A 27,036-nucleotide genomic window follows, 5' to 3' on the forward strand; every position below is an offset into this window, starting at 1 on the left:
TCATCATCTTTCATTGATTGCTTCTATCGATATAATGCAACATAAACCCACTATTATTTGAATTAATCAAATTTAACATTTTTTCAAGCTTTTATTGTTGGTATCGAAAACTAATCACATCGGGTACTGAAATTCCCCAAATTCCTTATAAACTCCAAGCTTTTGAGGATTAATTTTTCAGTTCCAGAAATTAGTGGAAAGTTAAATATTGTTATTTCAAACCACCTGAATTTCGATATCACTGAATTATCATAAATGGCAGAGAAACATTGGCTTTCAATAGAAAAAAAAATAATAAATTTCATTCAAATTTTGGGTTTGTCAGTTTATCAACGAATAGAATCATCGAAGATGATCATTGAAATATGACATTTATTCAACTGAATTAACAACTATGAAATTTAGTTGTCCAAAAAAATGATTCAAAAATTGATTTCTTTAGAGATTATACGGAAAACAAATTTTTCAGGAACAAGTTATTCCGAATAAAATTTTGTCCAAAGGTGGGAAATACTGTACCTGACTCAATGACAGTCTAAGAGCATAGCAGGCAGTGCGAGTAAGATGCATGTCGCCACTGAAGCTTTAATGCTCAGTTCCGTATTCTGCAAAAAGAATAAAAAAATATGAATGTGAAAGTCAAACCGATTGGGGCTGATTTAACATTTGTATGATTCTAATTGGAATATATATTCTAAGTGGAATATATACGAAGCATTTAGGGCATTAAATATTGGAAAATATCATGCAGGAAAAATTTCCAATTATTTTCAAAAACGTGCAAATCTTTTGAAAAAAATATTTGTTTTTTTTGGTTTGATTCCGTTGTCATTCTTCTGAACGTTATTTTTGTTAAATTTTTCTTCAGAGTAGCAAAATTCTCAGACGCCAGGTCGCAAGCGAATTTTATTTTTATTACCACGTGATAATAAGACACGTGACAAAAAAATATTTCGTCTTATCATCCGAGTCGATTGTAAGAGTATATATGAAGGAGGCGCCAGACGCTAAATTTGTTCGTTTTCATGGCACTCTGCCATTCGTCGTATGACGCTGAGTCTCGTGTTGAGTTTTGAGAGTTTTGAGCGTGAATTTCATAAAGCTATAATGCTATGAAATTTTTGCTACTACAATGCTTCGTATGGCTTGAAATTTTTGTTTCATTTTCATAGTAAAAAGAAAGTCATTTAAAGCAGTTGAATTGTGTTGTGATTTAAAAAAGTCAGAGGTTTCAATCGCATCCTCACGCCTGCACAAAGTCGAGCTGACTGAGTGCGATGAACACACTCGATGTAAATAATGTCGTTACGCAATTCTCGTCGCTAATTCTGGCTCCGTGATAATTCACGCTCATGGAACTTCACGTGAACTTCACGGAATTGTTTTGAGATAAAGGAATATAAATATCAATATTTCTGTATGATCAGACCATCAGTAGACGCGATCGGTGATTCAAATAAAAGAAAATGAATAAATCATTCAATGCTTCACAGATATTGAGAAATTCATAACTACAACAATCGAGCTCTCCGTGTACCATGAAGATAACACTTGTCAGTCACTGTCCAACGAGAGGTCAATTAACCTAAAATTATCACGAATTAACTCGAAAGTGTACGAACTTTTGGTTCAACTTGGGTTTTCGTTTATTATCGTAAGTTTAATTCAAATCATGGCCAAATTTTCATCAACTGAATTTTCAGTTTGATATTGAAAGAAAAAATCGATACGACGAGTGCTAAAAACTGTTGGAGTACTCGAAACCCATTCTCGGCACATAAAAAAAAGTTACGGAAGGTGTCATTTATAAAATGCTTATCAATCACTATTGAGACTGATTTTCAATGACATTAATTTTGGAAATGTATTATCTTATGAAACAATGAACACTTGAAACTTTACTATTTTTGAACCCTTGTCAAAGTACTTTCATTTCCAAGTGAATTGTACTTCCGGGACATTAATGATGATTTATTTAATACTTGAACTCGGCAGATAATTATTAATCAGTGGAAATAAAAATTAAAAAAATCATATACAAAAACGCAGGGATAATGAACTATCAAATGTTGTGTTTGGACTTTGCTTTTCAATGAGACTTGATCATTCACAGTTGTTGATGAACTGTGTAACTGAGAGATTCTAAATGAGCAAAAATAACATTTCCATTGAAATTGTCAGGAATTTATCTGTTTCGTTGTTTTCAATAATTTGTTGAAAGAAAATATTATAATTCCCTTATAAGAATACTTTTATTGCCAAATAATTTGACTGGGCTGGTTGATTCGATGTACGTGTAATTGAAATAAACACTTCTATTGAGGACTAATTAAATATAATAAAATATCAAGTTTCATGGAAAATTATAGGAGATTAAGAATGAGAGTGAAAAATTGGTAAAAGAAAGCAACGTTGAGAACATTTGCGAGTAATTTGAACACCCACATTCTCAACAGTGATAAGGAGATGTACGTCAATAATGCTGGCAAAAGTGTGAGATATCTAAATAAAAAATCTTTGTGCGTCATTTACACGATAAATTGCAGCACGTGGATTCAAAATACGCAGTTTGTGTTACCCCCATGTAATACGCGGACTCCGAGTAATTTGATTGCAACATAGAGCGAAAAGTCTTCGCGTAAAATATGGAATATATCGACAATAGAAATTAGTTTACATATCGTTGACAACGATTTCAATGTTTTTTCAAACGTTTTATTGAAAAAACGCAGTAGAAAAACGATAGTTTTGCTACGATTACCGAAAAACCTAACCTACAAATTGGCAGTTTTTCGTGTCAGTATAAATTCACTCCTTGAAATCAAACTATCTGTATGTTTGAAACAGACTGCACATATTTTGAAGGGAAAAACGATAGCACTCATGGTGATTGATACAGAAATGAACATGAGAAAAAATTTTGCAGCGCAAAACTTGAATACTCATGACGATGAATTCGGCAAGAACATTGTTCCACTTCACTCAATGTCCCGGACATTTTTCACAGCAGTATTTACATTTTTAAGCAAAAATCGATTTGTTTTACGTGACATACACACGAGTAGGTGATTTTTTTTCGATTGTGCCGGCATTAAAACGAGAGTTATGTAAACGAAATTTTATTCATAAGAACACCTTTTCACTAACCTTCCTGCATGAAACTTGCCGGACGAAGAGAACTCTATACTAGATGGTTACTCCCTTCAACCAGCTGATTTTTTTCCACCGTTTTACTTACCGTTTCCCCACTCCACTCGAACTCTGTAAAACATAGAAAGAGAAAAGGACGTAGATCGTTCCCGTATGTGTGCGAATAGAACAGTGGAGCGTATGGCTTGTACACTACAGTACCGACGGACTCGATTAGTAAATCCTCATAAAAGTGCATGAAACTTTTTTCACCGACCGCGTTCAAGATTTCCAAACAAGTTTCTTCGTTACCGAAACACGGTTCATTCGAATTTTTTGGCTGTACCAGAGACATCTCTGTTTGTACATGATTTACATAAAAAGCAGTTATCGATCGATGTCATCGGTGAGGAAAAAAAAAGAAACAAGAACATTTTCTCGATGGCTCTCGCTCGATGAATAGAAATAAAATCTGACTCATTTCTCATTACAAAATATTCAAATGAATATTTTGGGATCTCTAATAAATTCTACCAAATGATTCGTTCATTATTTCATGTTTTTTACATCCAGAGTCGGAAGTGTTACGAAAATATAAATGCAAATATATAATGAGCGTCCGAGAAGGTGGAGTGAGTAATCTTCTGATTCGAATCAATGATCATTCGAGTCATGATTCGATGATTCAATTTTCCGCTAAGTGCATATTCAAATTTTAATGAATATCAAACTGGTTTAACCGAAAACAGAGTATGAAAAAATCAGATGATAAGACACGAAAAAATATTTGAGTACGTCGGAAACAGAAGTAAAAAAAATCTTCGAATTCGATTTTCCTATTAATTCAGTAGAAAAAGTCGTAAAGAATGAAAATGGAACGAAAATAAAAAATGGGTAAAGCGTTAAGCATCGTCGGCAAAGTTTTTACTTCCAGCGAATACAATTCGACGATATTTTCGAGTTTTTATGTTTTTTCTAGTACTTCAAACTCTGTCGCATCAAACGTATATTTCACTGCACATATATTTTTTATAACGTAATTTTATGCTGCAACACGGTTGTGTTACAAGGACTGCAAATATTATTTCTCCGGGACAATGAGCAAGAACGTGCGATTCGTAAGCCACAGTAATAGAGAGATCTAAGAATAATAAACGCTTCAATGACGCATCGTTGACTTATCGTTCGCGACTCATTTCCGCGGGAAGCGACAGTATCCTTTCGGTTCGTGTCTCGTTAATACACTTTTTTCAGCAGTGTTTCGCCTCCAGATTTTGGAATCAAGTATATACAATTGTGAGTGATCCCGCGTGAACAAAGGATGAGGCGTTCGTTGATTTTGTTCGTTATTCAAGTGTCGATTCTATCGACCTTCGGGGAGCACAAGGACGAGGAGAGCTTATGTGCGGCGCAGCAGACCTGTACGAAGTGTATACAAACCCCGAAATGCGTTTGGTGCGCGGAGCAGGTAACTTCGAACGCGTTTTTCATTGAAAATATCGATTTTTTCGAAATTTTGAGGTTACGTTTATAACTCTAAACGGCTTTTAGCGCTCTGCGGAAATGGGCGGGCTAGTCAGATGCGTCTCTAGAACGAAATATGAGAAAGAGAGGGACTTGTGGTGTCCGGACAATGCTGTGTACAATCTAACGTCCAAAACAGACGTTCTCAGCAATTTGCCACTTTTGTCCACCTTCACCAAAGATCCCGTTCAAGTTCAGCCTCAGCAAATCGTACTGCATTTGAGGCGAGGTAAAATTCATCGAAAAATTAAACTTTCGCGTTTTCTCACTCACCACATTTTTCGGCTTTCCTCACGACGTCACGAAACGTGTTATTTTTAAGGCGAGGAACATCACGTGACCCTCAAGTACAGTCAGGCCCAGGATTACCCCGTCGATCTCTATTACCTCATGGACTTATCTGCATCGATGCAAACGTACAGAGACCGGTTGTCCGGCCTCGGCTTCCAGCTCGCTGAAGCCATGAGAAAATTGACTTCGAACTTTCGCCTCGGTTTCGGAAGCTTCGTCGATAAAGTTGTACTTCCGATGACAAACACGCAACCGGAAAAGTGAGGATTTCAAATTCAGTTCGATTATTTCGGTCATTTGAATATTTTTTTTTTCACTTCTCCCATCATTTTTCATCGCATATTTTAAGCATGAAATTTTGATAATTTTGAAAAAAAAATGTTTTTTCACTTGCTCGAGTTTCACGAATAATAATCAACTTCGCAGGTTGGAATCGCCCTGCATTTTGGAGCTGACCGGACAGCCGTGCGCGCCTCCTTACGGATTCAAAAACCAGATGCCCTTGACAGAAAACGTGACTCTTTTCAAGGTAACGAAGTTTTCCCGGAGCTATGACATCCGCTCCGGTTGCAAAAGCATTCGTGAGATTTCGTCAGTGAAAAATGAGTGACAAAAATTTGAAAATCATTCGATCGTTTCAACCGACAGACGAGAGTCCAGGAGGCCCCCGTTTCCGGTAATCTCGACGCCCCGGAGGGTGGACTCGACGCGATGATGCAGGCGATGGTCTGCACGGACGAGATTGGCTGGAGACCGAAGGCGCGACATCTTCTCATCTTTTCGACCGATGCGAGTTTCCACATCGCTGGAGATGGAAAGGTCCGAAACATCGAGTTGAACGAATTTCTTGCAGTTTTCATTCAGCCACTCGCTTACGAATGTTTTTATTGATTTTTCCAATTAGCTCGCTGGCATAGTCGAGCCGAACGACGGTCTCTGCCACCTCGACAAAAACGGATTCTATTCGCATTCCCTTCTCCAAGATTATCCTTCGATTTCGCAGGTACGGAACGGGGCTCGAATAAATCCTCGAGTGGAATTTCTCCGTGGAGAAATATCGAGGCGAACCGAACGATTTTTTCCGGAGATTAATCAGTCCAATTTTTATTGTTTTATTCAGATCAATCGAAAAGCTCGCGAACACAACGTCAACATTATTTTCGCTGTGCCCGGCCACAAGAACTCGACTTACCAACTGCTCAGCCGCAGTCTCAGTGGGACCTCCGTTGGTTTACTCGAGCATAATTCTCAAAACGTCGTTTCACTCGTCAGTGGCGAGTATGAGGTAAATTTACCAATTAACCGAAAACTTAAAAGGAAAAAAAGTTAATTTCGAGTTTTTATTTGTTCTAGAAACTCGTCGATTCGGTCGAGCTGACCGACGATGCTCCGAGCTTCGTCGACGTCAGATATTTTTCCAAATGTTTGGACCCGAACGATGAGATGAAAGAAAGGAAAGACTGCGGTGGACTTCGACTTGGTAACGTCGTAGAATTCGATATTGCACTGAAGGCACGTGGCATTTCAAATTCATGCTTTTTTCGCACCTCGATCAAAGATGCACAAAAATATTACGTCGAATCGACGAAATTGTTGTGTTAATTCATCATGAACCAATAACGATATGGAGATCGATTGTTTTTTTTCAGGTGGTTGAATGTCCAAAAGATCCGAAAGATTGGAAGCAGACAATTCACATCAAACCACGAGGCGTTAACGAGAGTTTGACCGTCAATTTGGAGCTCCTGTGCGAGTGTCCTTGCGCTATACCAGAACACAAGGTAAAATGGTTTCCTTCGTTATTCGTCAATTTTTCAGTTCAGTACATTTATTGTCATAAAAATATTTTTATTTTAAATGAGATTCTATGGGAGTTTGAGATTTTTTGTTCAATCGAAAATTTTACAGGAATTTTCGTTCATACTTTGAATGGCTCTGCTGTTTTTTCGTTCGTTGTATTCGGTGTTAATTTTTCGTAATATTTTTCCATTTCGTTACTTACCAAATGGTTGATCTGATCAAAGTTTTTCATCAACTGTGTACAAATGAAATTGATAAATTTGTATATTTAAAAAAATAAAAATGAAACGAATAATTTCATTTTTCGTTGAATATCAATAATTTTTCATAAGTTTTGCTGTAAAACAGTTGAGCGTGGATCACGAAACATTAATCTCCCTTATTTATTTGCAGGACTACGCAATAAATGCGGCTCAGTGCGAAAAAAGTGGAGATCTCGTTTGCGGCGTTTGCGCCTGTTCAGGGGGTTTTTATGGGAAACGTTGCGAGTGCAAGGGCAACGAGGCTGGTGACAAGAAGAACATGGACGACTGCAAACCAGCGAATGAGACTTTGATCTGCAGTGGCCATGGTGTTTGCAAATGCGGAGTCTGCGATTGTTTCGAAAGACCAAATCCTCAGGAAGTTTTTTTCGGAAAGTACTGTCAGTGCGATAACTTTTCGTGCAAAAGATCTGGCGGCCTTGTAAGTAAAGGAAAATCGAATGCTCACGAGATTTTGGAACTCGAGGGTCCGAGAAAAATTTCTCAGGCGGAGCTGGCATTTCTTGATCCGAAAAAATCAAAATTCCGATTGAAAAGCTTCGACTTGACTCTTCTCAGGTTTGCGGTGGCCGCGGCAAATGCGAATGCGGTACCTGCAATTGTCTGCCAGGATGGGGTGGCGAAACCTGCGACTGTAAAGAAACCAACAGCACTTGTACACCACCCGGTGACAAGAGCGAAATTTGTAGTGGCCGGGGCGACTGCATTTGCGGAAGTTGTCATTGCAGAGAAAAAAATGGGATTCGGTATTCCGGACAGTATTGCGAAGAGTGTCCCGTGCGTTCAAATTTATCCACGAACAAGGCCCAAAATTTTCATTACAGTTTGAAAGTGCTTCAAAATTTCGATGTGAAAATTCAAGAGTTTCTCTCTCGTTTTCTCGGATTCAAACTATCAAATGTTGATGATTCTTTCTATTGTCAAATGAGCACAAAAAATATGCGAAATTTAAATAAATTATTAAAACCGCAAAAGTTGAATTACTACGAAATTACAGTTTTTGTGTATTCGTAGTGCCTCTAAAGTTGTTCGAAATTCAATTCAAACTGAGCTTTCAATCGTAATCATTGTAATCGTCGTTGCAATAAGCCCCATTAATTTTTCTATTGTTTTTTTTCATGGATTACAAATGTTTATAGACGTGTCCTGGTCAACGTTGCGAGGAGTTGAAAGATTGCGTGGAATGTGTCGTCCACAATGCCGGGCCTTTGGTCAAGTCCGGATGCGCCATGTGTTACCACCAAATCGACGTTGTAAGTTGCAGAATCGTCGGATTTTATTGGCGGTTGAATTTTTCTTTGACGTCATATTCACGTGTCATTCCGATGCAAAGTCTATTAAAAAATCATTAAATCAGTTCCTTTCGAACAATTGAAAATTCCGTCTCGAAAAAAGTGTCGTTATTTTTTATCTCAAAGTTTTGACGTTCGGTTTTCAGGTGGAAAAAGTGGAGGAAGATCCTGAGAAGGACGCGACGACAGGTGCGAGAATTTGTCGAGTTCCGGGGGCCGAGGACTGCAGTTTCGTCTTCAAATACGAACTGTACAGGAGCGGGTCCGGCGGCGACATTAAAATTTATCAGATTTACGCCCAAAAGGAAAGGGATTGTCCGACGCCGGTCAACGTTTTGGGTAAAGCCTCGAAAAATCAATAAATCTCGAGCAGCGAATCGAAAATTGCATCGAACCGCTCATTTTTCTCACTACTTTTTTCCCAAGGCGTCGCTCTCGGAGTCGTCATAAGTACAGTGATTCTCGGATTCCTTGTTCTACTGATTTGGAAGATTGTATTGATGGTGCATGACAAAAGGGAGTACGCGAAGTTCGAGAAGGAAAGAGCAATGGCCAAGTGGGACAGGGTGAGATCCGTTGAACGTTCATTCGTTTTGTCCCATCAATTGAATTCGTCATCGTTCATGTCTTTCGACTCGTTTTCTTCACAGGGCGAGAATCCGCTGTACAAGCAGGCAACATCGACGTTTACGAATCCAACATTCGCCGAGAGCACGAAGATATAAATTTATAATTTAAGTTTCGTACGGTTCGAGAAATTCGATTCGGACTTTCTCGTTCAGCAATAATTCGAGGAGATTATTGATCTCAAAAGACTTAAGAGTAAGATTTAAATTTCTAATCACGTTAACACAACAATCGTTGAGTGCCATTTTTGTACTGAAAATAAATGGAAGCTCGGACCAAGGAGGAACCATTCCAATGTAATTTTTTGGCTGCTTCAGTCGGATTTGAAAACCCAAGAAAAAAACAAAAATTTAAATACTTCAAAAGTTTGAAATCATTTCTAATAGTTGAAATATTGGAAATTATTGCAACGAACGGAAAATTTATTTTCCAATCGAGCAATTTCGATGCTGTCAAATTTTGTTTTTTATCTTCCGTTGTTCGTATCGATTTATTATGAGAGCGAGACTGAAAGTGGCGAACGCTGCGAAGTTCCAGTAACTAGCGACGTGGCAGCGTCTCGAACTAAAGAGACGGTAGCGCCATGTTGCTTAATTGCCACATAATGAGTCGACCAATCATCGCCTGAGATCTCGAGCCACCCTTTCTCGAGTAAGGCAGGATAGAAAAGGATAAAAATGAAGAAAAAGAAAACTGGAGGCTGCTTTCCCTCTCTCTGGGGACTCATTCTCGCTCTGTACAACACCGTGCACGCCGACCAACGAAGCTTGTCTGATATTTATTTCAGAGCGCATTTACTAAATCGTTCGGGCAGCCAACCGGCGCCGCGACGATGCATGGAATGCCTCCTTTAGCTTCGATTACTTTGTATGTAATTATACACACACGTAGAGAGGTGTACAGACATAGAAATTCGAGTGGAGAAATTTTACTGTCAGTAATGCAATTACCTCCGCGTGCGCAGTTCTGCGTAAAAATTGTACGACAAAACTGGATTCCCTACAAACCTGTTATCTCGAAACGAGCCTCCGTGACTAAATTCCGAATCTTCGTTTTCTTTATTTGAGAACAATTGAACAGGATTGAGATGTAAATAAATTCCGATTTATTCGAATGCGTTATTTTCACGATGACGGAGATTCAACTCAAGCTCGCTTTTGCTTCGTTTAATTTTTAATTGAACTGTCAAAATAGAGAAGTGTCAATGGAAATTTGTGGTACTGCATTGAAAGAATGAAAAAAATCAACAGGCTGCTGCGACGAATCGAGAAGTTTGCAAACTGATCGAATACTTTGCACAGTATTCATGGAATTTTTTCGAATTGGACCAATAAAAAATGATTCGACCTTCGGGGTGTCAATGTCCCGAGAGAATATATGACGCCAGAACTTACGGTGACGTTGATTATCTCGTTTCTTCCGGTATTTCTTTGCGTGTATGTTTCGTACCCGAACGACGATTGTTTCGAGCAGGGCGAACTATAGTCGCGTATTGCCTCGAAGCTGAAAACGTTCCAAGATTTTACTTTATCGTTTCTCCATGCTCGGAAGAGGCAGCTCGTAAGGTGCTCGTAAATTCGTCACCACTTGCTGGTCTCCCCGCGTGGCTTCTCGCTCCTCGTACAATACTCCCGTGAATTCGCTCTTTCCTCTCTTTTCATTCCTCCCTTTCCCTATCTCGCTCTTGCAATGTCAGTGAATATAATTCTTCGTCGATGAACCGATATTTCTGATTGGTTGAAAAAATCTCGGCCTCGAGCCATTTTCATATGGGAAATAAAGCGTGTAAATTATAACTGAATATATAAACGTGTGTATAAACATATATTCACATTTGATTTCTGTGTACACATCTGCGTACGTAGGAAAAGAGAGATGGTAAGGGAGCTCAACGAACCGGAGAATATAAATTCGATTCGAGAGGAAATTTGACGCGATTCCGGAGCAAATGATAAATTTATATCCTTTCCTTTACAAACGAGCTTTCGATCGTTCCCCGCGCGTTACCATATACGCGATAACGATCTTCACTCATCCAATTATATTAGAGTTATAAATTTGCAAAGATCACCTATCAACTTCCATATAACAGAGTCTCGATGCACCATGCACCGTACCAACACCGTACGAACGAGAAAATAATCCACTTTGCTACCTATTGGGAACTCAAGAGCGGAGCCATGACATCTGGTGGTGAAATTCGGCATCAACGGACTAAACTATTGGGAATTGGGAATTCGAGAGCGGTGCCATGACATCTGGTGGTGAAATTCGGCATCAACCACGACTGATATTAGCACTCGAGTTCGCAAACTTCCTAATAATCGTGAATACCTCGAACTCGAATCAAACGATCGAAGTATGTTTTGTTTCTTATTTTCAATGATTGTTGTGATTCACGCGACATTCGACACAGCATTCGTGAAAGTTGTTACGAAAAAGTGCATCTTTGAGTTTCTTCTCGAGGCGCCATGAGAATTCGGTTCCAGGTTCCAGTGTCGAGAGATCTCTCGCTCAATTCTTGATTTTAACGCCCGGCGCGAACGATCTTGCGTAGATGAAAAGGAAATAAGAAGAAGAGTGGAGGATAGAGAGACAAGTCTTTGAAAGAGAATTCTTTGAGGAGCCTCGGGGATAACGAAACAGCTTATGTATGTATATATACAGATATAAAACGTGTATATAGTGAGTGTCTATACGAGAAAGAGTGAACTGAAGCCGGGCGCGCCGGCGCTCCGCACTAAATCATCACCGCACGTCCGTTTCTTTACATTGCCCAGATTTTATTGATTATTTTACGGCGAGGAACATTGTAAATCTCTTCATCCCGGGTCGTGGGCCTCCGGCCTTCTCTATACTTTCCTTTCTATCACTTTATCCATTCTCTCTTTCCCACTCGCGCGCCCGCGCCTTCGCTCAGCTCGTGTGTGCATTAAAAGAAACGAAAGATAAATAATAAAAGAGTCTTCTTCTCTCGCTTTCGTCTCGTAGCCATAGCGCGCGAGTCCATAGATGTCCAATTATAAACGAAAACTCGTGGAACATTGTTACGGATATTTGGTCGAGAGTCTCGACTTTCTTCGGCTCGCGCGATATTTCCTCATAATATATAACTGTCTATTATCCCCTATCGCTATTCCCGATGTTGCAGACCACTTTTTTTCGGATCGATCGACTTTGATGCTCGGTAATGATGAATTATGCTCATTTTAAGGGCTTTAATCAAGCGTCCTTCCTCCTTCGCGTACATTTCCTTAACGAACTTCGCCAGTCTTCAATTTTTAACGCTTTTATAAACAGTTTTTTCAGACCTATAATTAGCCATCGAAGTTCGTGCGTGCTCATGGTAATTTTTCCATTAAATTGCTCTCTTCGCCTGAGTTCCTTCAAATCTTCAGACTGCTATAAACAAATTTGACTTTTCCAGGTTTTGGCTCAAAAGCTATTTGCACTTACGTCGATAGAATTTCTCTTCACGGATCTTCCAAGTGGCCACAAAAATGGATTTTGTTCGACGCACTTAGGGTTTTCCTCTGTCTACCCGGAGTAAGAGGCATCGCATCAATTTACTGGTCCAACGCCGTTATCGTGATTGTGTTCAATCAGAAAAACACTGGGCACGTAGAAGAAAAAGGAAGTTTGCCTACGAGGGATCATCGATGTGAGCCGGGAGAGTGCCAATCGCTGTAGCATTTTTATAACGTACCTGTTGTGACGATGTGGCTAGATCGAGGTACGTATACATGTATATTAATAAATAAATACACGTGTGTATACAGATATATGGGGCTATAGGAGCTGCTATTGGTCTGCGCGCCCCTCGGCTCGTTAGCGCGCGTCCGTAAATCAAACCACAGGGGTGCCAACCGCTAATATACCCGAGATCCTTTTTCTCTTTCTCTCTCACCATAGGTTTTGTCTCTCGGAGCGATTCACGCGGTCCCCGCACTGCTCGCTCGGGAGAGCCGAGTCCCCCGCGTGAGCGAACCACCGGACGCTGCGCACGGTAAACGCTCGGAATATCTCATCCGATAATGAGTTCGTTAAATGGATTAATATTGTATAGTACCGCCGGGTTCTCTTTCATCATGAGTCTCATCGGCTGTGGAACTCCGTCACGAGTGAAAGAGAGACGAGCCTTGGCTTGATGCTGGTACCAAAATGGCGGCCGATCGCCTCGTCTTCGGAGTGAGACAATCGGTGAGGTTTTCCACTTTATTTTTCACGAAAAATCAGCGAATCGAGGCTTTTTCGATTCGCGAGGTGATGGAACGTTTTCGATGATCCTCAATTGAGTTTTATGGAGCGACGATATTTAGCGGTGGGATGTTGAAATTGAAAATAGTTTTTGAAAAGTTTTGAAAAGCAACGTTCGATCGAATGAATAAGCATCGATAACTCGTAATGGGCTTGGTAACCAAAAATTTTGTTTGCTGTCACTTTCGAGGGCTACCACTCGAATAGCGTTTCGGTTTTATAATTAATGGAGCCGGTAATGAGCTGATTATTATTAATAATATTTAGCCGAGGTTAAGCCCGGGGTCGTACCTGCTGCGAGAGAGCTCCGTACCACCGAGGGCCGCATCTATGTATTCGTTAATTGAATATGCCAATCATTGTAATGAGCCTCAGCTCCGGATACACTCTCCACAGCTCCTCGAAGAATCCTCCGGCTTTCATCCTCCGCTGCTCCGGGGTCAGGCTTACTCTTGGAACAGTGCAATTTTATTTACAGCAATGTTGAACATGAAAAATGTGTCCTTTGCCAGATTTCACGCTCCAGTTACGAGTTTTCGTTCCTCGTTCGTCAAAAAATGGTCAATTTCAGTGTCTCAGGATCTTTTTAGTCCTCGTCGACCGTATTTCTCCTCAGACCACGTGAGCTGGCAACTCTTTGATTTTGTTATTTTTGGCAGTGTATATATTTTAAGAAATTGTAGATTTCGGAAACATGGAGCACAAAAACGATTGAAAAATTTCTAATATTCGAATAAAAGAAAGCGAAATGAGAGCGAAGAATTCCGGTCGTCTTGACCTGGCGCCACCGGGTAATAAAAATCTGAAAAGAAATACCTGATGAGCGGTGAGGCAGAACTTGGTCGCGGAGAAGCATGGGGAGTTTGAGCCGAGCAACGACCAAGATCGATGGTTTTACTTATTGTCGAGTAGAGCCGAGTCATATATAAGTGGCGTTGATAAGGAGGAGGCTGGACAAATGTTCACTCTCCTGGCGAGCGATAAGAGAGAAAAGGGAAGATGAAGCTGATTTTTTTCCACTTTCTCGCACGTGCCCGCTCGTTCTAATCTCTCGTGCGGCTCCTCCGTTTTTCCTAATATTCGGCCGTCGGCCTGTCCGCATTCCTAGCGAGCCTCGAGCTTGACTCATTCTCTTATTTTCGTTTACTTTATTCAAAATTATAAAAAATCCGTTGGGCGAAACGCTGGAAGAAAAATTTGTAGTTATAATTGTGCGCGAGACGAGTGGCGAAGGATATGAAAATTGAAATCGAACAACAAACATCGCGGGCAATGGAAAAGCAAAAAAGCATCATACTCGAAGAGGCATTGAAAAATTGTTCCGAAAGAAAAAATTCGAAAAATCCTGTCAATTATTCATCGGTGCCTGGCTCCAGTGATGAAAACGTGGAAAAAAATCTCCGCAACGAGACTAAGCTGCAAAGACACAAACACCAAACTTTCTCGACGTTGATTTTTCTCAGAATCCATTTGCTCCTCCATTTTCTTCCAAATCAAAAACTCTCCCCCGTCGCAATTTGTCGGTAGTAATCGGTACACGAGTATCGACGACCGCCATTGAGATTCCTATCGAGGAACCTGCATATATTCGCGTATGGGCGAAAAACATGCCGAGGGGAGAGAACCCTTGTCGATGTATGATGGAGCTCGGACCTGTGAAGATTTGGCAGGCTTTTGAGATAAATGTATATCTATGTTCATAGAGCCTCACAAGTATTTGGTAGAAGGGAGAAATATCCTCAGATTTCTCAAACCAACGTTCTTCGCTTGCGCCCTTTTGCCTCGGAGCACATAATATTTATATAACGCGCGAGGTCGAAAGCCTTTCGCGTGTGTACGGTACTCACACACCTCAGGATTCTTCTCACTCTCCTCTTTCAACCCTTTTCCACTCAGTGTTGTCCCTCTCTATTGCATTTCGATCTCTCTCTGCCTCCGTTTTGCGCCCCACGCCCTCCTCGGCCTCGCTCTCTCCTTCTTTCTCATCAGCCATCTACGAAGGCTCTAAAAACGCTGTTTTCTTTCTCTCGAATTTGCCGATGTATGCCTCTTCGTGAAAACTCGTTTCTTTCGACGCCCGATGCAATCTCGCGTGCAGGAATTAATAGATTAGCGAAGGGCACGTCTCCTCTTAATTCCATCCCATTACGGCGAGGCCCGCGCGCACTTTTCGCTCGGGTTTTCTGGCCCAAGAAAGAAAGGCAGAAAGGGAGAAAGAGCCCGAGAAAAATAAAAGTTTCTCCCTCGACGAGGGACGGCCGAAGCGGACCCAGCCGATTACGCCAGATAGCCCAAATCACCGGTGGACCTCGGAATTAGAGTGAATTGCACCTACACCCTTCCAGACGGTATACGTACGCTGGGCAGCATCCTTAAAGCGTCGATGTATGCCGAGGTTAACTGGGAGAACGTATAAGAAAACGTTTCTTCGAAACATTCTATCGAAAAGAAAACGAGATCGATTCTCTTGCTGCTTTTTATTCGAGAGAGAGAGAGAGAGAGAGAGAGAGCTCTCGGAACATGGACCAATTGACAGGATATCAAGAATCATGGAAATTCTGAGCTGGAAGAACCGTAGCTGAAAAAGTACTCGTGACAGTTGATGAAGAATGAAATGAATCGTTGACTTCTGCAGTGTCGAATAAATCAATCAATTGCATTAACGAATGAGTTTATTCGACTGATCAATTAATGCCGAGAATACAAAGACCCAACGTGAACACATACTCCCAGAATGGGCTGAAGTATTTTCATTTATACGAGTTATAAGGAATTACACAAGTTCCAAATATGCAATGGGTTACTCTCGAATGAATTTCGATGAATCGCCAATTTGTGCGCCCCGCGGAGCAGTATTCGCTCGAATAAAGGTGATTCCGGTGAAATGAGCGTCTCGTAAGGCCCGCGAAAGACAACAGTATTGTAGAGAGAAGCGAGAGGCTCGAATGCAAAAAGAGAATAAAAGTTGAGGCGAGTTATAGCGTGTGCTGTTTTTGGATGTTGCTCTGCCTCGTCGTATTGGGCGTTCACAAGAGTGAAGAGCAACCACGAGGAGAGACTTTCAAACGTTTCTTCCACAGGTTCGCTCCTTTTTAAAGGGTGTTGGTTCCCCTGCTCACGTGTGCATGGCTTTACTTATGTACGGAGCGAAAGTGAGCCTGAATGAAAAACGGTCGAATTCGCCACGGGGCAGAGGCGGGAGTCACGAATGGGCCAATAACTTTGCGAGCTTATGTTTGTGGATAAAAAGACAGGGGGGTACTTTGCATTACGGGGCCCCTGGACCGCATTATGCCGCGTCGATCCGAGCATTGTATTTTCGGGACTGGCAACCCTCAACTGCGATTTCCTCGAATATGTTCACTTGCGTGTTGCCGCTCAATCGCCCCGCCGAGAAAAATGCTATTTTATATGATGAGAAAACTCATTCATTTTGCCAGAACGTCAAGCCGGTAAAACTGTCAATTCCAATGAATTGGGGTCTGCCAAGTTCAATGAGCAGTTTCGCAAATAAAAGTATGGAAACGGTCGTTCGATCGATTGGAAATTCTCGTTTGATACCGGCAACGTTTTTATTTCGGTCGAATGGAATAATTCAACGTTTCAACTAAACTCAATGTTTCGCTTGTCTAATTAAGCGACTCGGAGACTCAGCAAATGATTTGCTAATCGATTATTGTCAATATTTTCAACGAAGTTATGATCGGTTTCAGGTTTTTTTCCAACGGTGACACAATTTCGAGTTGTGAAGCGCGTCTCGGAATTCTCGCAGCTGCGCAGGACGAGCCTCCGCGATCCACAATCACGAAGACTCCAAATCGGACTCTCGAGACTCACCGCTGCACACGGACGCCTCCACGTCCACGCATACTCTGCGGACCGAACGTCTGTCCAGGTCGCGATCTTCTCTGGCGACTGATGTAAGACTGTCGTTCCCATTGCAACGCGACAGGCAGCACGCCCCTGCATATTCAGCGTAAGTTACGTGGACCACAGAACGGGCCACGCATAACGAACTTTCGTAGGTGATTCTTTCGGTTGGCCTGCTGGGAAACCCTGCGGTTCGTAAACGTGAAATTTCTCAGTGAAACCTTCCTTCGACCGTAATATCCGATATTGTTATATCCCAAGTGAAAAATACCTATAAGCATATTTCTAAAGCTGGACACATTTGCGAACGAGCCGAATATTTAAAACGGTGCTCCAGCCGCTACGAGCGCTCAATTATTGTCCACACTGGATGCGCGCAATACTCTTGAAAAAATCACTTTTTTCTTTCCCTCGATCAATGAGACTCCGGCACGTACAGTGCTTAGGCTTTTGTCGAAAAAAACGATACGTATGGAAAAACTATTCACTGGGCGTTGCATACTTGAAATTATATTTTTATATTTGAATATATCCTTCAATATACGAAAAAATTTAGAAAAGGTATATAAATTTCCATGTTAGATGATCTAATATATTTTTTAATATAATTTTTATTATCTTTATTAATATACGATTCACATACGTAAAAATACGTATAAAATTTTTTCGACGTATGAGTGCTCTAACCAAGATCCTCTAACCCATTTTACGAGTGCAAATAATTCTTTTTAACTAGTATAAAAATACTAATTGATGTTGAATTACTTTAAATTTTGAAAGTTATGCATTTCGAATAATCCAGAAATTTACAAATTTACTTAAATAATACGGAAGTTTAATGGCTAATCGTTGAATTTGTCACGTCTCTTCGAAAAGCTCAAATTTGTTTGTTAGCTTTAAATATTCTTTCTTTTTTCTCTATGAGAGTGCGGTAGAGCGCACGCTGTCTTTCGATTTATGACGCGAATAAAGACGGTTATTTTTTGATATTGTTCCATATAAAATTTGATACATTAACATAATATATTGTTGTTTTATATTTTAAAAGTATTACGAAACATACAAAATTTCGGAGTTTTTTATTTTATCCAGTATATAGTTTTTCCATACGATTACCTCGTGCGCATAAAAAAATGGCTTTGCCTCAGTTGCCCCGTGGGCAGTTCAAACCACTTTCGATTATTATTTTTGCCTTCTTTTGTTAATATTTATGACTTGATTCTCCGAAGACTGGCCGAGACTCATTCCCAAGGACAATTATTATTCCATCGAGAGAAGATCGTTACGCGAAAGTAAGCAACGACATGAAAGTCGTCGAGATTCGTCAGTATCTGAGCGCTTTTCGATTCTCTGAAATATTGACAAAGAAAGGAGCGACTGGAACAACAGAAAGTGGGTTTTTAGCCCCTCCCGTTTCGCGAGGGGATGGAGTCAGGATTTCTGCGTCTCTCGGACAATTTCGAACGAGAATTTCTCCGCTTCGTGCCTGTTTCATCGCGCATAGTCTTTCGACTAAATGACAGTTTTTCTAATCCAAGAAAATTCGGATTACTCGAATACGTTAGAAAATTGAGAGTGATTGGGGAGTGTTTGGTCGCGCGGGGAATATACGACGCAAGAGAGTGTCTCGTGTGCGTATAGAGCGACGGGGTCGTGAGCTCCCGTGGCGCACACCGGGCTTCGACACCCACACGCCGTGTCGCCTCAGGAAAGACATAAATTAAAAGCACATCTCGCGAGGAGACTGCGCGCGGAGGCCCCGTCCGGACGATATTATTGTCGAGGACGTTTTTCGCCGTTTTATGCGCGTATTGGTTCTGCGTACACGCAAATATATATTCAAGTAGCAATATCTGCCCGGAGATCCTGACACATCGAAGACACTCGTCTCCAGCCTCGTCCCTCTCGTGACGCGTTGACCTTCCTCGCTCGAGAAAAAAATAATAAAATAAAGTGCGAGGTTGGAGCTGCTGAGAAACGATCGGCTGAGGCGAAAAAGTGCTGCGCGCAAGAAGCAACAAAGTACGCGAGCTCGGGTGGCGTTGCAGTTCATTTGAGGGCAGACACCTACCCCCCGCCTGAGAAACTTTGGAACATTTTGTTTCTGGGAACGATGAAAAATAATGACGAGAGCGTGGAAAAATGTTTCGAGGAAAACGCGGCGTATGGAAGCAACGAAAAATGAGCAAGAGCGAGTCAGTGAAATCAGATTTCGCTGCTTTTTTCCCTCCGACTTGCCGTGCATGTCCCTCATTTTTCGATTTACACTCTGCTGACTCATTAGCACAACGGTCCCGTAAAAAAAAGGTTTTTTCTTGGCGTTTAGCCTCCGCCGTTCACCTGCGTGAATCCAGAAGCTCGCGTGAACACGAGAAATTGAATGACCCTTTGAAATCGGCCGAAGGTATTTATTCGACAAAGTGCGTGGAAGATGGAAACGAAACGGAGTATGAAATACGTGAAAACGATCCGAAGACACGCATGTGTGCACTACTTGCCTACGGAACAAAAATTCAAGCGAATTTCTTTCAACGTCGCTCCGAGCGCTCGCCGTTTTATTTTTATCGAATTTTAATACGCTCCCAAGCTTCGATAAGATCAGCGTCTTCGCGATTTGTAAATCAAATCGAAAAACTCACTTTTCCTTCATTTCTTTTCAATCCATTTAAACGCAGCTCGTTTTATTCTCGTACGATAATCGGCCATCGAAATTTCAACTACTCCGGGTGCTGCGCCTAACACGAAACTCCTCACGAATATAATTACCAGAACTCCATAACGTTGGCGCACCGATGGGAAGCAAATATTGTACTAATGTCTGCCACGATTTCACAGTCGATTTAGCGGAGGGTTCATTCTCGCCGATACGCACGTATGCGCTCGTAAGAGTACGTTGGAGAAGTGATCAATTTTATTCTTTCTCTGAGCGCTCCGTTCCCGCATTTTTTAAACGAAATTACTAAATTGTGAGTCCAACATTTTATTTAATTATTTTGTAAAATACAATTTTTTCTCGACTCCAAATCCATTTTCCGAAATTTACAATGTTTTTGGACGTTTCAACGTTTTATCTGGCGGGCCGCCGCATTTTCTAGGTTCATTTTAAAAAATTATATTCTTCGCTGGACTTGTTAAATGTTTCCGAACATAAATATCGTTACGATTCTTATTTCAGGACAAACAATTTGGCGTTCCGAGCACTGATTATCGTTGGCGAGCCTTTCCTCAGTTTCGAGACATTCGGAAGTTGTTTAAAGGGAACATTATTACTCTACAGGATAATCAAAAAGAATGTATTCGGAAAAAAGGACCTTCCGCGTCGACCTGAGAAGGTAAGAGCCGGGAGGGCGTTCACCACCTGTCGCAGAGCCCGAAACGAAGACGCTTTTTAATCGACAGAGTACACGTGTACATGCGTCTACATCTGTGAGGTAGAAAATGGCCCTTATGAGAGGGTTATTAGCAGAGAGTAACATAATATGCCCCGAAATAATTGTCGATTATAATAATTATAATAATACGAGGATGTAACGAGTTTAATCAGTCTAAATGTATACGAAGACTTTATGCTCGAGCGACCACACAGCAGTCGAGCTATAAAATAATTGAGGATCGTACAATTAAGGCGAATGAAAAAAAAAGATAAAATGAAATATGGGATCGAAGAATTGGTGGGAATCGAATTTTCGATGTTTCATGTGAAATGATCGATTAAACGAACGATCCTTTGCCACAAGTTTCTCCTTTGAGCGAACGTTAATAAAAAAGTGAGCGAAGAAAGTCTCCTTCGAGGATACTCCTCGTGATAATTTCTTGCATTTTTCTGCACTTTGACCCTCGAAAATGTGATAAAATTGGGCACCTCTCGAGAACACACATTTCGTGTCGTTCTTCCGTAAAATGAGCCTCGTGAAGTGTACAATATTGTTTTGAAGAGGTGGCCGAGACACATCGATTATTTACGATCGGTGGCTCGACGCGTTTGCACGTTAAAATATTTATGCGTCTCTGCCACTGTGGAGCAAAATGCACGCGCGCTTATACTCGCGGAGGATACTTCGCTTTGTGCACACGTTGGAGACGAAAAACGAATATAAAAATCTTTTGTCGAGTGCATTGAAGAGCGACGTATGGTCGCTGCAGCGACGAGGACGAGTGCGTGTCGAGTGCAGCCGCAATTTGCAAGTCTCATTTTCGCGAATCGCGAATTTGGGGGTCTCGAAAGCAACGGAAAATTCGCAAGTTATGGCCCATTTCGGAAAAATTTATCTTCCGTTGCATCGTTTTGAAAAAAGGGCGATTGAACTTTCCCACCAGGAATCGAATCTTCTTTTTTTTTCACTCCATCACATTCGAGTAGCCGAAAAGTCATCAAACATTCTCGTCGAAGCCCGAATACCTGGGAGTAGAAACAGCCCGTGGCTGTGGAACGCGTTCTCTGAAGAAATCTCAGAAAAATTCCGAGCTCCGAATAACTCGATAGTCCGAATCCGCGAACGTTGCAGTTGCACGGTACGTTAAACGCATTTTTTTCCCGGTATCGGAGCTCCGTCAATCCTTCGTCCATCGCACACTTTGGGATCGAGCATCGAGAAATGGAAATATGTAAATGAAAAAGAGGCCGCAACGGTGAAGATTTCGGGGGTGATAAATTTACGACTCGCGCGTTTATGATCTCTGGCTGAAATCGAGAAAAAGGAAAAAGTTTATTTAGCGCATTAATGCCGAATAACAATTTGATATGAACGAGAAATTTATGCTTTTACATACATAACGCGAATAAAACTTGTCGAGATATATTATTGCAGCGTTTCAATAAACTCTCCGAATAACATATATCGATTAGCATTGTGTACTCGTTATAACGTTGTATATGAATATAGTTAAACTTAGCGAGTTATTAAATAAATATGTATACTCGAAGGATTTGCATATATCGAGGCGTGGCGTAAAAATTCTCTATAACTGTACCCAATAAATTTCGTTCTCATTGATTGGCCTGTCGACATAAAAATACAGCGTCCGGTTGCCTCTTGCCGAGCGTGTATTTGTGCGGAGGAAACGAAACCACAAGCGCCATCGAGTATTAGCATGATTTTCATAGGCTTCTTTGCCAGAGCTCTGACAGGGGGTCCAAAAATAAAGTCGAAGTTTAGTAGGCTTTTTCAACTTTTGCCAGCATATTCCCCGACGCGAAACGCTGATCGTTCCAGTCACAACGTCTCGTAGATTTTACTTTGAGCGTGTGTGTCTGTGTGTTTTCTCTCTCATTTTGACTCGTATAATGCTATTAGTGAAGTTAATTTGTGAAGATTTTATTAATGCACGAGTGTGCTTTGTCGATTCTCTTGAGAGAAATAACGTCGGCATGAATTTTGAAGAATATTGAAAAATATTTCGAGCGAAAGAGACGTTAACGCCGTTCCTCCCCTTCCGTTTCTCATTGTCAATAGATTTTCGAAAATCTGTCACGATCCATCAAGCCAATTATCGCGAATGCGATGAAATACGTATGTCTATAAATATCGATGAGGATTCGCGTCGGTTTCGTAGATCGGTGTCCAATCGTTGTCGAAATCGCAATAAATTCTTGGCGAGTACAAAAATATCTTCCGTTGCAAGGTACTTTGATTAAATTGTCCACAAAAATGTCCTCCCACCTCACCGGAGTGCACGATGATCACCCAAAATGATGCTTTTATACATTGAACCTCGTTTATTCGAAGCAAAAGTCATCGTGAACTCTCGTTTATCTTCACGCGGAATGAACGCTTCGTATAATTGGCTGGTTGAAAATGTTTCTGAAGAAAGGAGAGCTCCGGAATGGCTCTCGCTCGTAATATGAATTTAGACAAATAGTATACAATTATTTGAGATATACTCGTATATATGCATGTAGCAAGGCAGATGGAAAAAAGACTCGCTGCCTGCCGGTCATTAAAGGTTAACGTATGGGATTTTTATTCTGAAAGGTTTTTTCGTAGATGATGCTCGAAATGCTGGACGTTATATATTTTGTGGGTATATGGACGAGCAGCGTCCTGGGATGCGAGAAATTAGCCGTGACGTGCCGCGAAAGGCGTGGAAACCACAAATCAAGAATAGTTAAGAAAGGAAGGACTTTTAACGCGAGTAGATTAATCATTAATGCGAGGGATCCGGAGGGATCGTTGATGCGTCGAAACACGAGCGACCGAGACATTTCGTCTCGATCCTGAATCGACGTTTGAATAAGAATTATTTGAATTTTAGTACCAGAAATTGGCAATTTCCAAAAGGATTTTCTACTCTCGTCGTTTTCACACGATCGATTTTGATCGTGCATTTTTTCTAGCATTCAGCAGCACAACGCAACGCGTTTCTGAAGTTATGTATACGATTTCCTCCGCTCGAAAGACCTCTGGAAAGGTTCAAAATTCCAGACACGCCCTCTCGATTCCGAGGGAAGGAGAAATATTAAAAATACAAGTAAAAAATAGCTGGACTCTCGAGTTCGAGTCGCTCGAGAGATATGAGAATCCTAATTTAATTAAGACGGACCGGTTATTAACCGGGGGAAGTCTTGTTTCATCTCACTCCTCCTTTTCTACTTTTTCAAAGCTTCGGATGAAATGGAATATATTCTCGTCAATGTACTCTCCCCAACTTGTTAGTTACCACAACCTTGGATTACTCAAGCTTTTTATTTGGACATCAACCAAATTAAATCCGAAATTTTTATTCCCTGGAAAATTAGATACTTTGATTTTTATTTATTATTATATTACACGAATGAGCATCAAAATATCGGATAATTGTGTTTTCACTAATAAATTTCAGTCTCCAGTTTTCCATGACTATGAGGATCGAGGCTATGCAAAGACTTGGAAAGTGCACCGGCAGGGGAAGCGATTCGTTCAACGCAATTGATCCAGCGGAGCAAATTTTTCATTGGAAAACAAATTCAAGTTGACCGAGTATCAATACATGGAGTTCTGAGAATCGTATTTGGTTTTGAACACTCGTACGCGATGCGAAACTTGCTGACAAATTCTCATTATCGTCAGTTATTGCAATCGCAAATTCCACGAGGAAAATATCTACGAAACAGCAAATCCTCGAGCTGCCTTAACATTTGGGAAAGTTCGATTCTCGTGGGCCTTTTCGACTTCCCGTTTCCGAGGACGGAAAGATTGGAAACAAACGGTGGCGGAGCATCGAATTGGAAAGACGATGAACGGAAAATCGATCATTTAACGTCTCATGAAAGTTTGGCAATTTAATAATTGTGATTGGAAAAAAGATTCGGAAAGATCGCAAAATTCGCATTAATGTCGGTCCTCCTTGGAAAGCCGTTCATACACGAATACGAGAATGTATATTCACGATACGTTTGTATATGGAGGTTTTACTTGTTTCTCATCCACGCCGGCTGTCAGCGGGGCCGTTGAAATATCGTTCTGGCGAACTAGCCGGCGTTCGATAATTAGTTTACTCCTCATTACGGCATTGCTTCGGATTATTAGGCGCATCAGCAGGCACTCGGGTTCGCGTAGGGGCGCGAGCGATCGAGGAAAAGCGAGAGAGGGATAGGAGGAGGAAGAAATGAACAAAAAAGTGAAGGAGATGAAAGTCTATATGTATACGAAACATCGAAAAAACGTCGACAGGGAGTGCAGGAGAGGAGTAAACGAAGCGCTAATTAACGGAACGTTTAGGGGTTAGTCGACCGGATGGTTGACCACGCCCGTAAAACGATACCGAAATTTGTGTGAGTACAAATAAAAATAATTTTTTCCCTCGAATGCACAATCCGTAGTATTGCTTTTCGATTTTGCAGTCCCCGTTTTCATTTCCACTTGATTTCCTTTCGGCCTTTGGGTCCGATTTTCGTAATGCAGCATCGATCTTGTCACGCGGTTTCACAGTCGAATGAGTCAAGCCGATTATTTTCCCTAAATTAGACAATTTTTTAAAAATCGTTTTTTTTTTTCAGATTCTGCTGCCAATTTTCCATGGATAGATCGACGGATAAGTTCGAGGAAGTTGTAACCAATAGTTTCGGTGGTCAGGAGGAAGGTAACGAGATAAATGAGAGAGCAGGAGAGAGCGAGGGCGACTTTTGGCGTAACTTTTGCGCGCTCCTCCTCCCGGAGATGGAGCACGCGGCAATCTCGCTCCTTTGATCTCGATTCTGCCAAGTGGATCGACGGAATGCTTCCGAGAGAATATACAAGCCCTGAACTCATGTATAATCGCGTACACATGCGTGTGGAGTTTGAGGCAGAGGAGGAGCACGATGCGCGGGAGCCATCTCTGTTAATCATCGCGTAATTACCGTTCCAATTATCAGATGCTGAGATACGAGTGCGCGAGGCTCGCGGACAGTCGCCGTGTGCAAGCCACTCGCATTGCTGTGATCGTGTTCACATTGAAGCACTGGAATATGGAGCAGGTCACGTCGGAAGTAATGCGACGAGGTAGAAAACGATGGCACCAAGCCAATTGCAAATTTGAATGCGACAAATTATGAAATTAGCCCAAAATTTCGATTCTCTTCAATGAACAATGTTCAAAAAACTTGAAAAATTCGATATTTATATCGATTTTCAAAATTATTCTACTTTTTCGCAGATAAATGCCAGCGATTCGTTCCTTTTTCTGTGTAAATAACCAGGACTCGAGGAATCAACTTATCGGCTGATAAAATGGAGTGGTGTTCGCTCTGAGAAGTTGGACACTCGGATATAACACGCGCGTAGCCTTTAATTCGGTGATTCTGGTTGTTCTTATCGTTTCTTCTCGCGCCGTCCAGTGGTAACGGATAATAATAAAAAAGAGTGAAGAAAAAAAATTAGTTACGTTCGTTGAAAGCGCGCGCGAGAGTCATCGGACAATACTTGTTCTTTCGCGGCCACAAGAGGGGAGGGGGTTGAACGTGCGGGGGGCGTTACCCGGCATTCCTTGGTAAATTAACTTAGCGGACAAAATATATATGTGTATATATATATGGAGAAAGAGAGGAAGAAAGTAACGTATAGAGTCGAGTAAGGATGGTGGTCGTTGAGGAGGCTGCGAGGAGAAGATTCGCGTTATACACAAGCGACCGTCGGCGAGTCTCCTCTTTCTCCCGCCAAATATTCATTTAAAAAGGTAAATGCAATTTTGCCGTTTTACGTGATTGAGATAATGCTCGCCGATTAACTGCTGCTGCTGCTGCGCACAGTTTTCTGATGCTCCTTTACCCGTCTTTCTCCCTCTCCCTTTGCTTTTTTTCTGCACCCTTTTAGCCTGCTCGTCCTCCGCCGCACTCTCCACATCACCCTTTTATCGTACGTACCACTTTCTTCTCCTCACTTTTCCTACTCTTTCCTTTCGCCCATCTCTCTTTCCTTTTCAGTCTCGCTGTCCAGCTTTTTCTCCCTCCCTCTCTCTCTCTCTCTCTCTTTCTAGAGCCAAACGTTTCTAAAAAACAATAAAGTTTATTTTACATATACACAGTAAAATAATGTCTAGACGTAAAAAATTTGTAAACAAATGTACTACGAATAGCTGAGGAAGCTAATAAACGTCAATCAATCAATCTCCTTCTCTTTCTAAACTCTTATTTTATGTATGCCATTTTATTTAACTCTGTTACGTTTTATATTTTCAGGTTCACTTTGCTTTTTTCTTTTACTCTGTGACACGGGGATTTGGGTTTGTAATTTATCCTGTTTCCTTGGAATTGGAGCTGAATTAATTGAATCATCAGACGATTGATCGCTGTCACTTTATTCTGTTGCTTCATGTTCGTGTAATTGCATTGTGCTTTTCCGTTTATTGGTGTTCTTGTCACACGGCTGTTAATAGTATATTACACACCTCGGGCAGGAAAATAAGGAAAGTCTCAGATCACATGTAATGACAAATGGCTGACAAAGGTGTGTAATATACTAATTTCCATGTTTTATTGGTACCCGATCGTTATCCTAAAACTTTGAATTAAAGTTTCTTTTATACAA

At 41.2% G+C, this 27,036-nt stretch overlaps 1 protein-coding gene and 3 long non-coding RNA genes across 4 annotated transcripts; 3 read left to right on the forward strand and 1 right to left on the reverse strand.

The window, feature by feature from the left end:
- Positions 1-578: 578 nt before the first annotated feature.
- LOC122416504 (uncharacterized) lies at positions 579-5,042 on the reverse strand. The gene is made up of 3 exons (XR_006262117.1): positions 4,927-5,042; positions 3,148-3,261; positions 579-605 (listed from the first exon to the last, which is right to left on the reverse strand). It is a non-coding gene; the product is annotated as an uncharacterized lncRNA (long non-coding RNA).
- On the forward strand, positions 1,057-2,067 carry LOC122416505 (uncharacterized). The gene is made up of 2 exons (XR_006262118.1): positions 1,057-1,364; positions 1,494-2,067. It is a non-coding gene; the product is annotated as an uncharacterized lncRNA (long non-coding RNA).
- LOC122416501 (integrin beta-PS-like) lies at positions 4,308-9,226 on the forward strand. The gene is made up of 15 exons (XM_043429512.1): positions 4,308-4,597; positions 4,681-4,882; positions 4,976-5,204; positions 5,371-5,473; positions 5,593-5,763; positions 5,849-5,947; positions 6,065-6,229; positions 6,298-6,456; positions 6,594-6,725; positions 7,138-7,428; positions 7,566-7,784; positions 8,147-8,260; positions 8,446-8,638; positions 8,726-8,865; positions 8,950-9,226. Exons 1-15 carry the CDS (start codon positions 4,451-4,453, stop codon positions 9,022-9,024), a joined length of 2,439 nt encoding a protein of 812 aa, XP_043285447.1. The 5' UTR covers positions 4,308-4,450; the 3' UTR covers positions 9,025-9,226.
- A 14,709-nt stretch (positions 9,227-23,935) lies between these two features.
- Positions 23,936-26,583, forward strand: LOC122415886 (uncharacterized). The gene is made up of 3 exons (XR_006261998.1): positions 23,936-24,803; positions 25,029-25,512; positions 25,667-26,583. It is a non-coding gene; the product is annotated as an uncharacterized lncRNA (long non-coding RNA).
- The last annotated feature ends 453 nt before the right edge of the window (positions 26,584-27,036 follow it).

Source organism: Venturia canescens, chromosome 9 (genome assembly GCF_019457755.1).
Source record: "Venturia canescens isolate UGA chromosome 9, ASM1945775v1, whole genome shotgun sequence".
Classification (NCBI taxonomy): Eukaryota; Metazoa; Arthropoda; class Insecta; order Hymenoptera; family Ichneumonidae; genus Venturia; species Venturia canescens.

Excerpts from the sequence above, each read along its gene's own strand:
- LOC122416501 (XM_043429512.1), top strand. The coding sequence starts at position 4,451 with ATGAGGCGTTCGTTGATTTTGTTCGTTATTCAAGTGTCGATTCTATCG. Across the intron at positions 5,764-5,848 it reads ACATCGCTGGAGATGGAAAG|CTCGCTGGCATAGTCGAGCC; the intron begins GTCCGAAACATC and ends TTTTCCAATTAG. Across the intron at positions 7,785-8,146 it reads AGTATTGCGAAGAGTGTCCC|ACGTGTCCTGGTCAACGTTG; the intron begins GTGCGTTCAAAT and ends AAATGTTTATAG.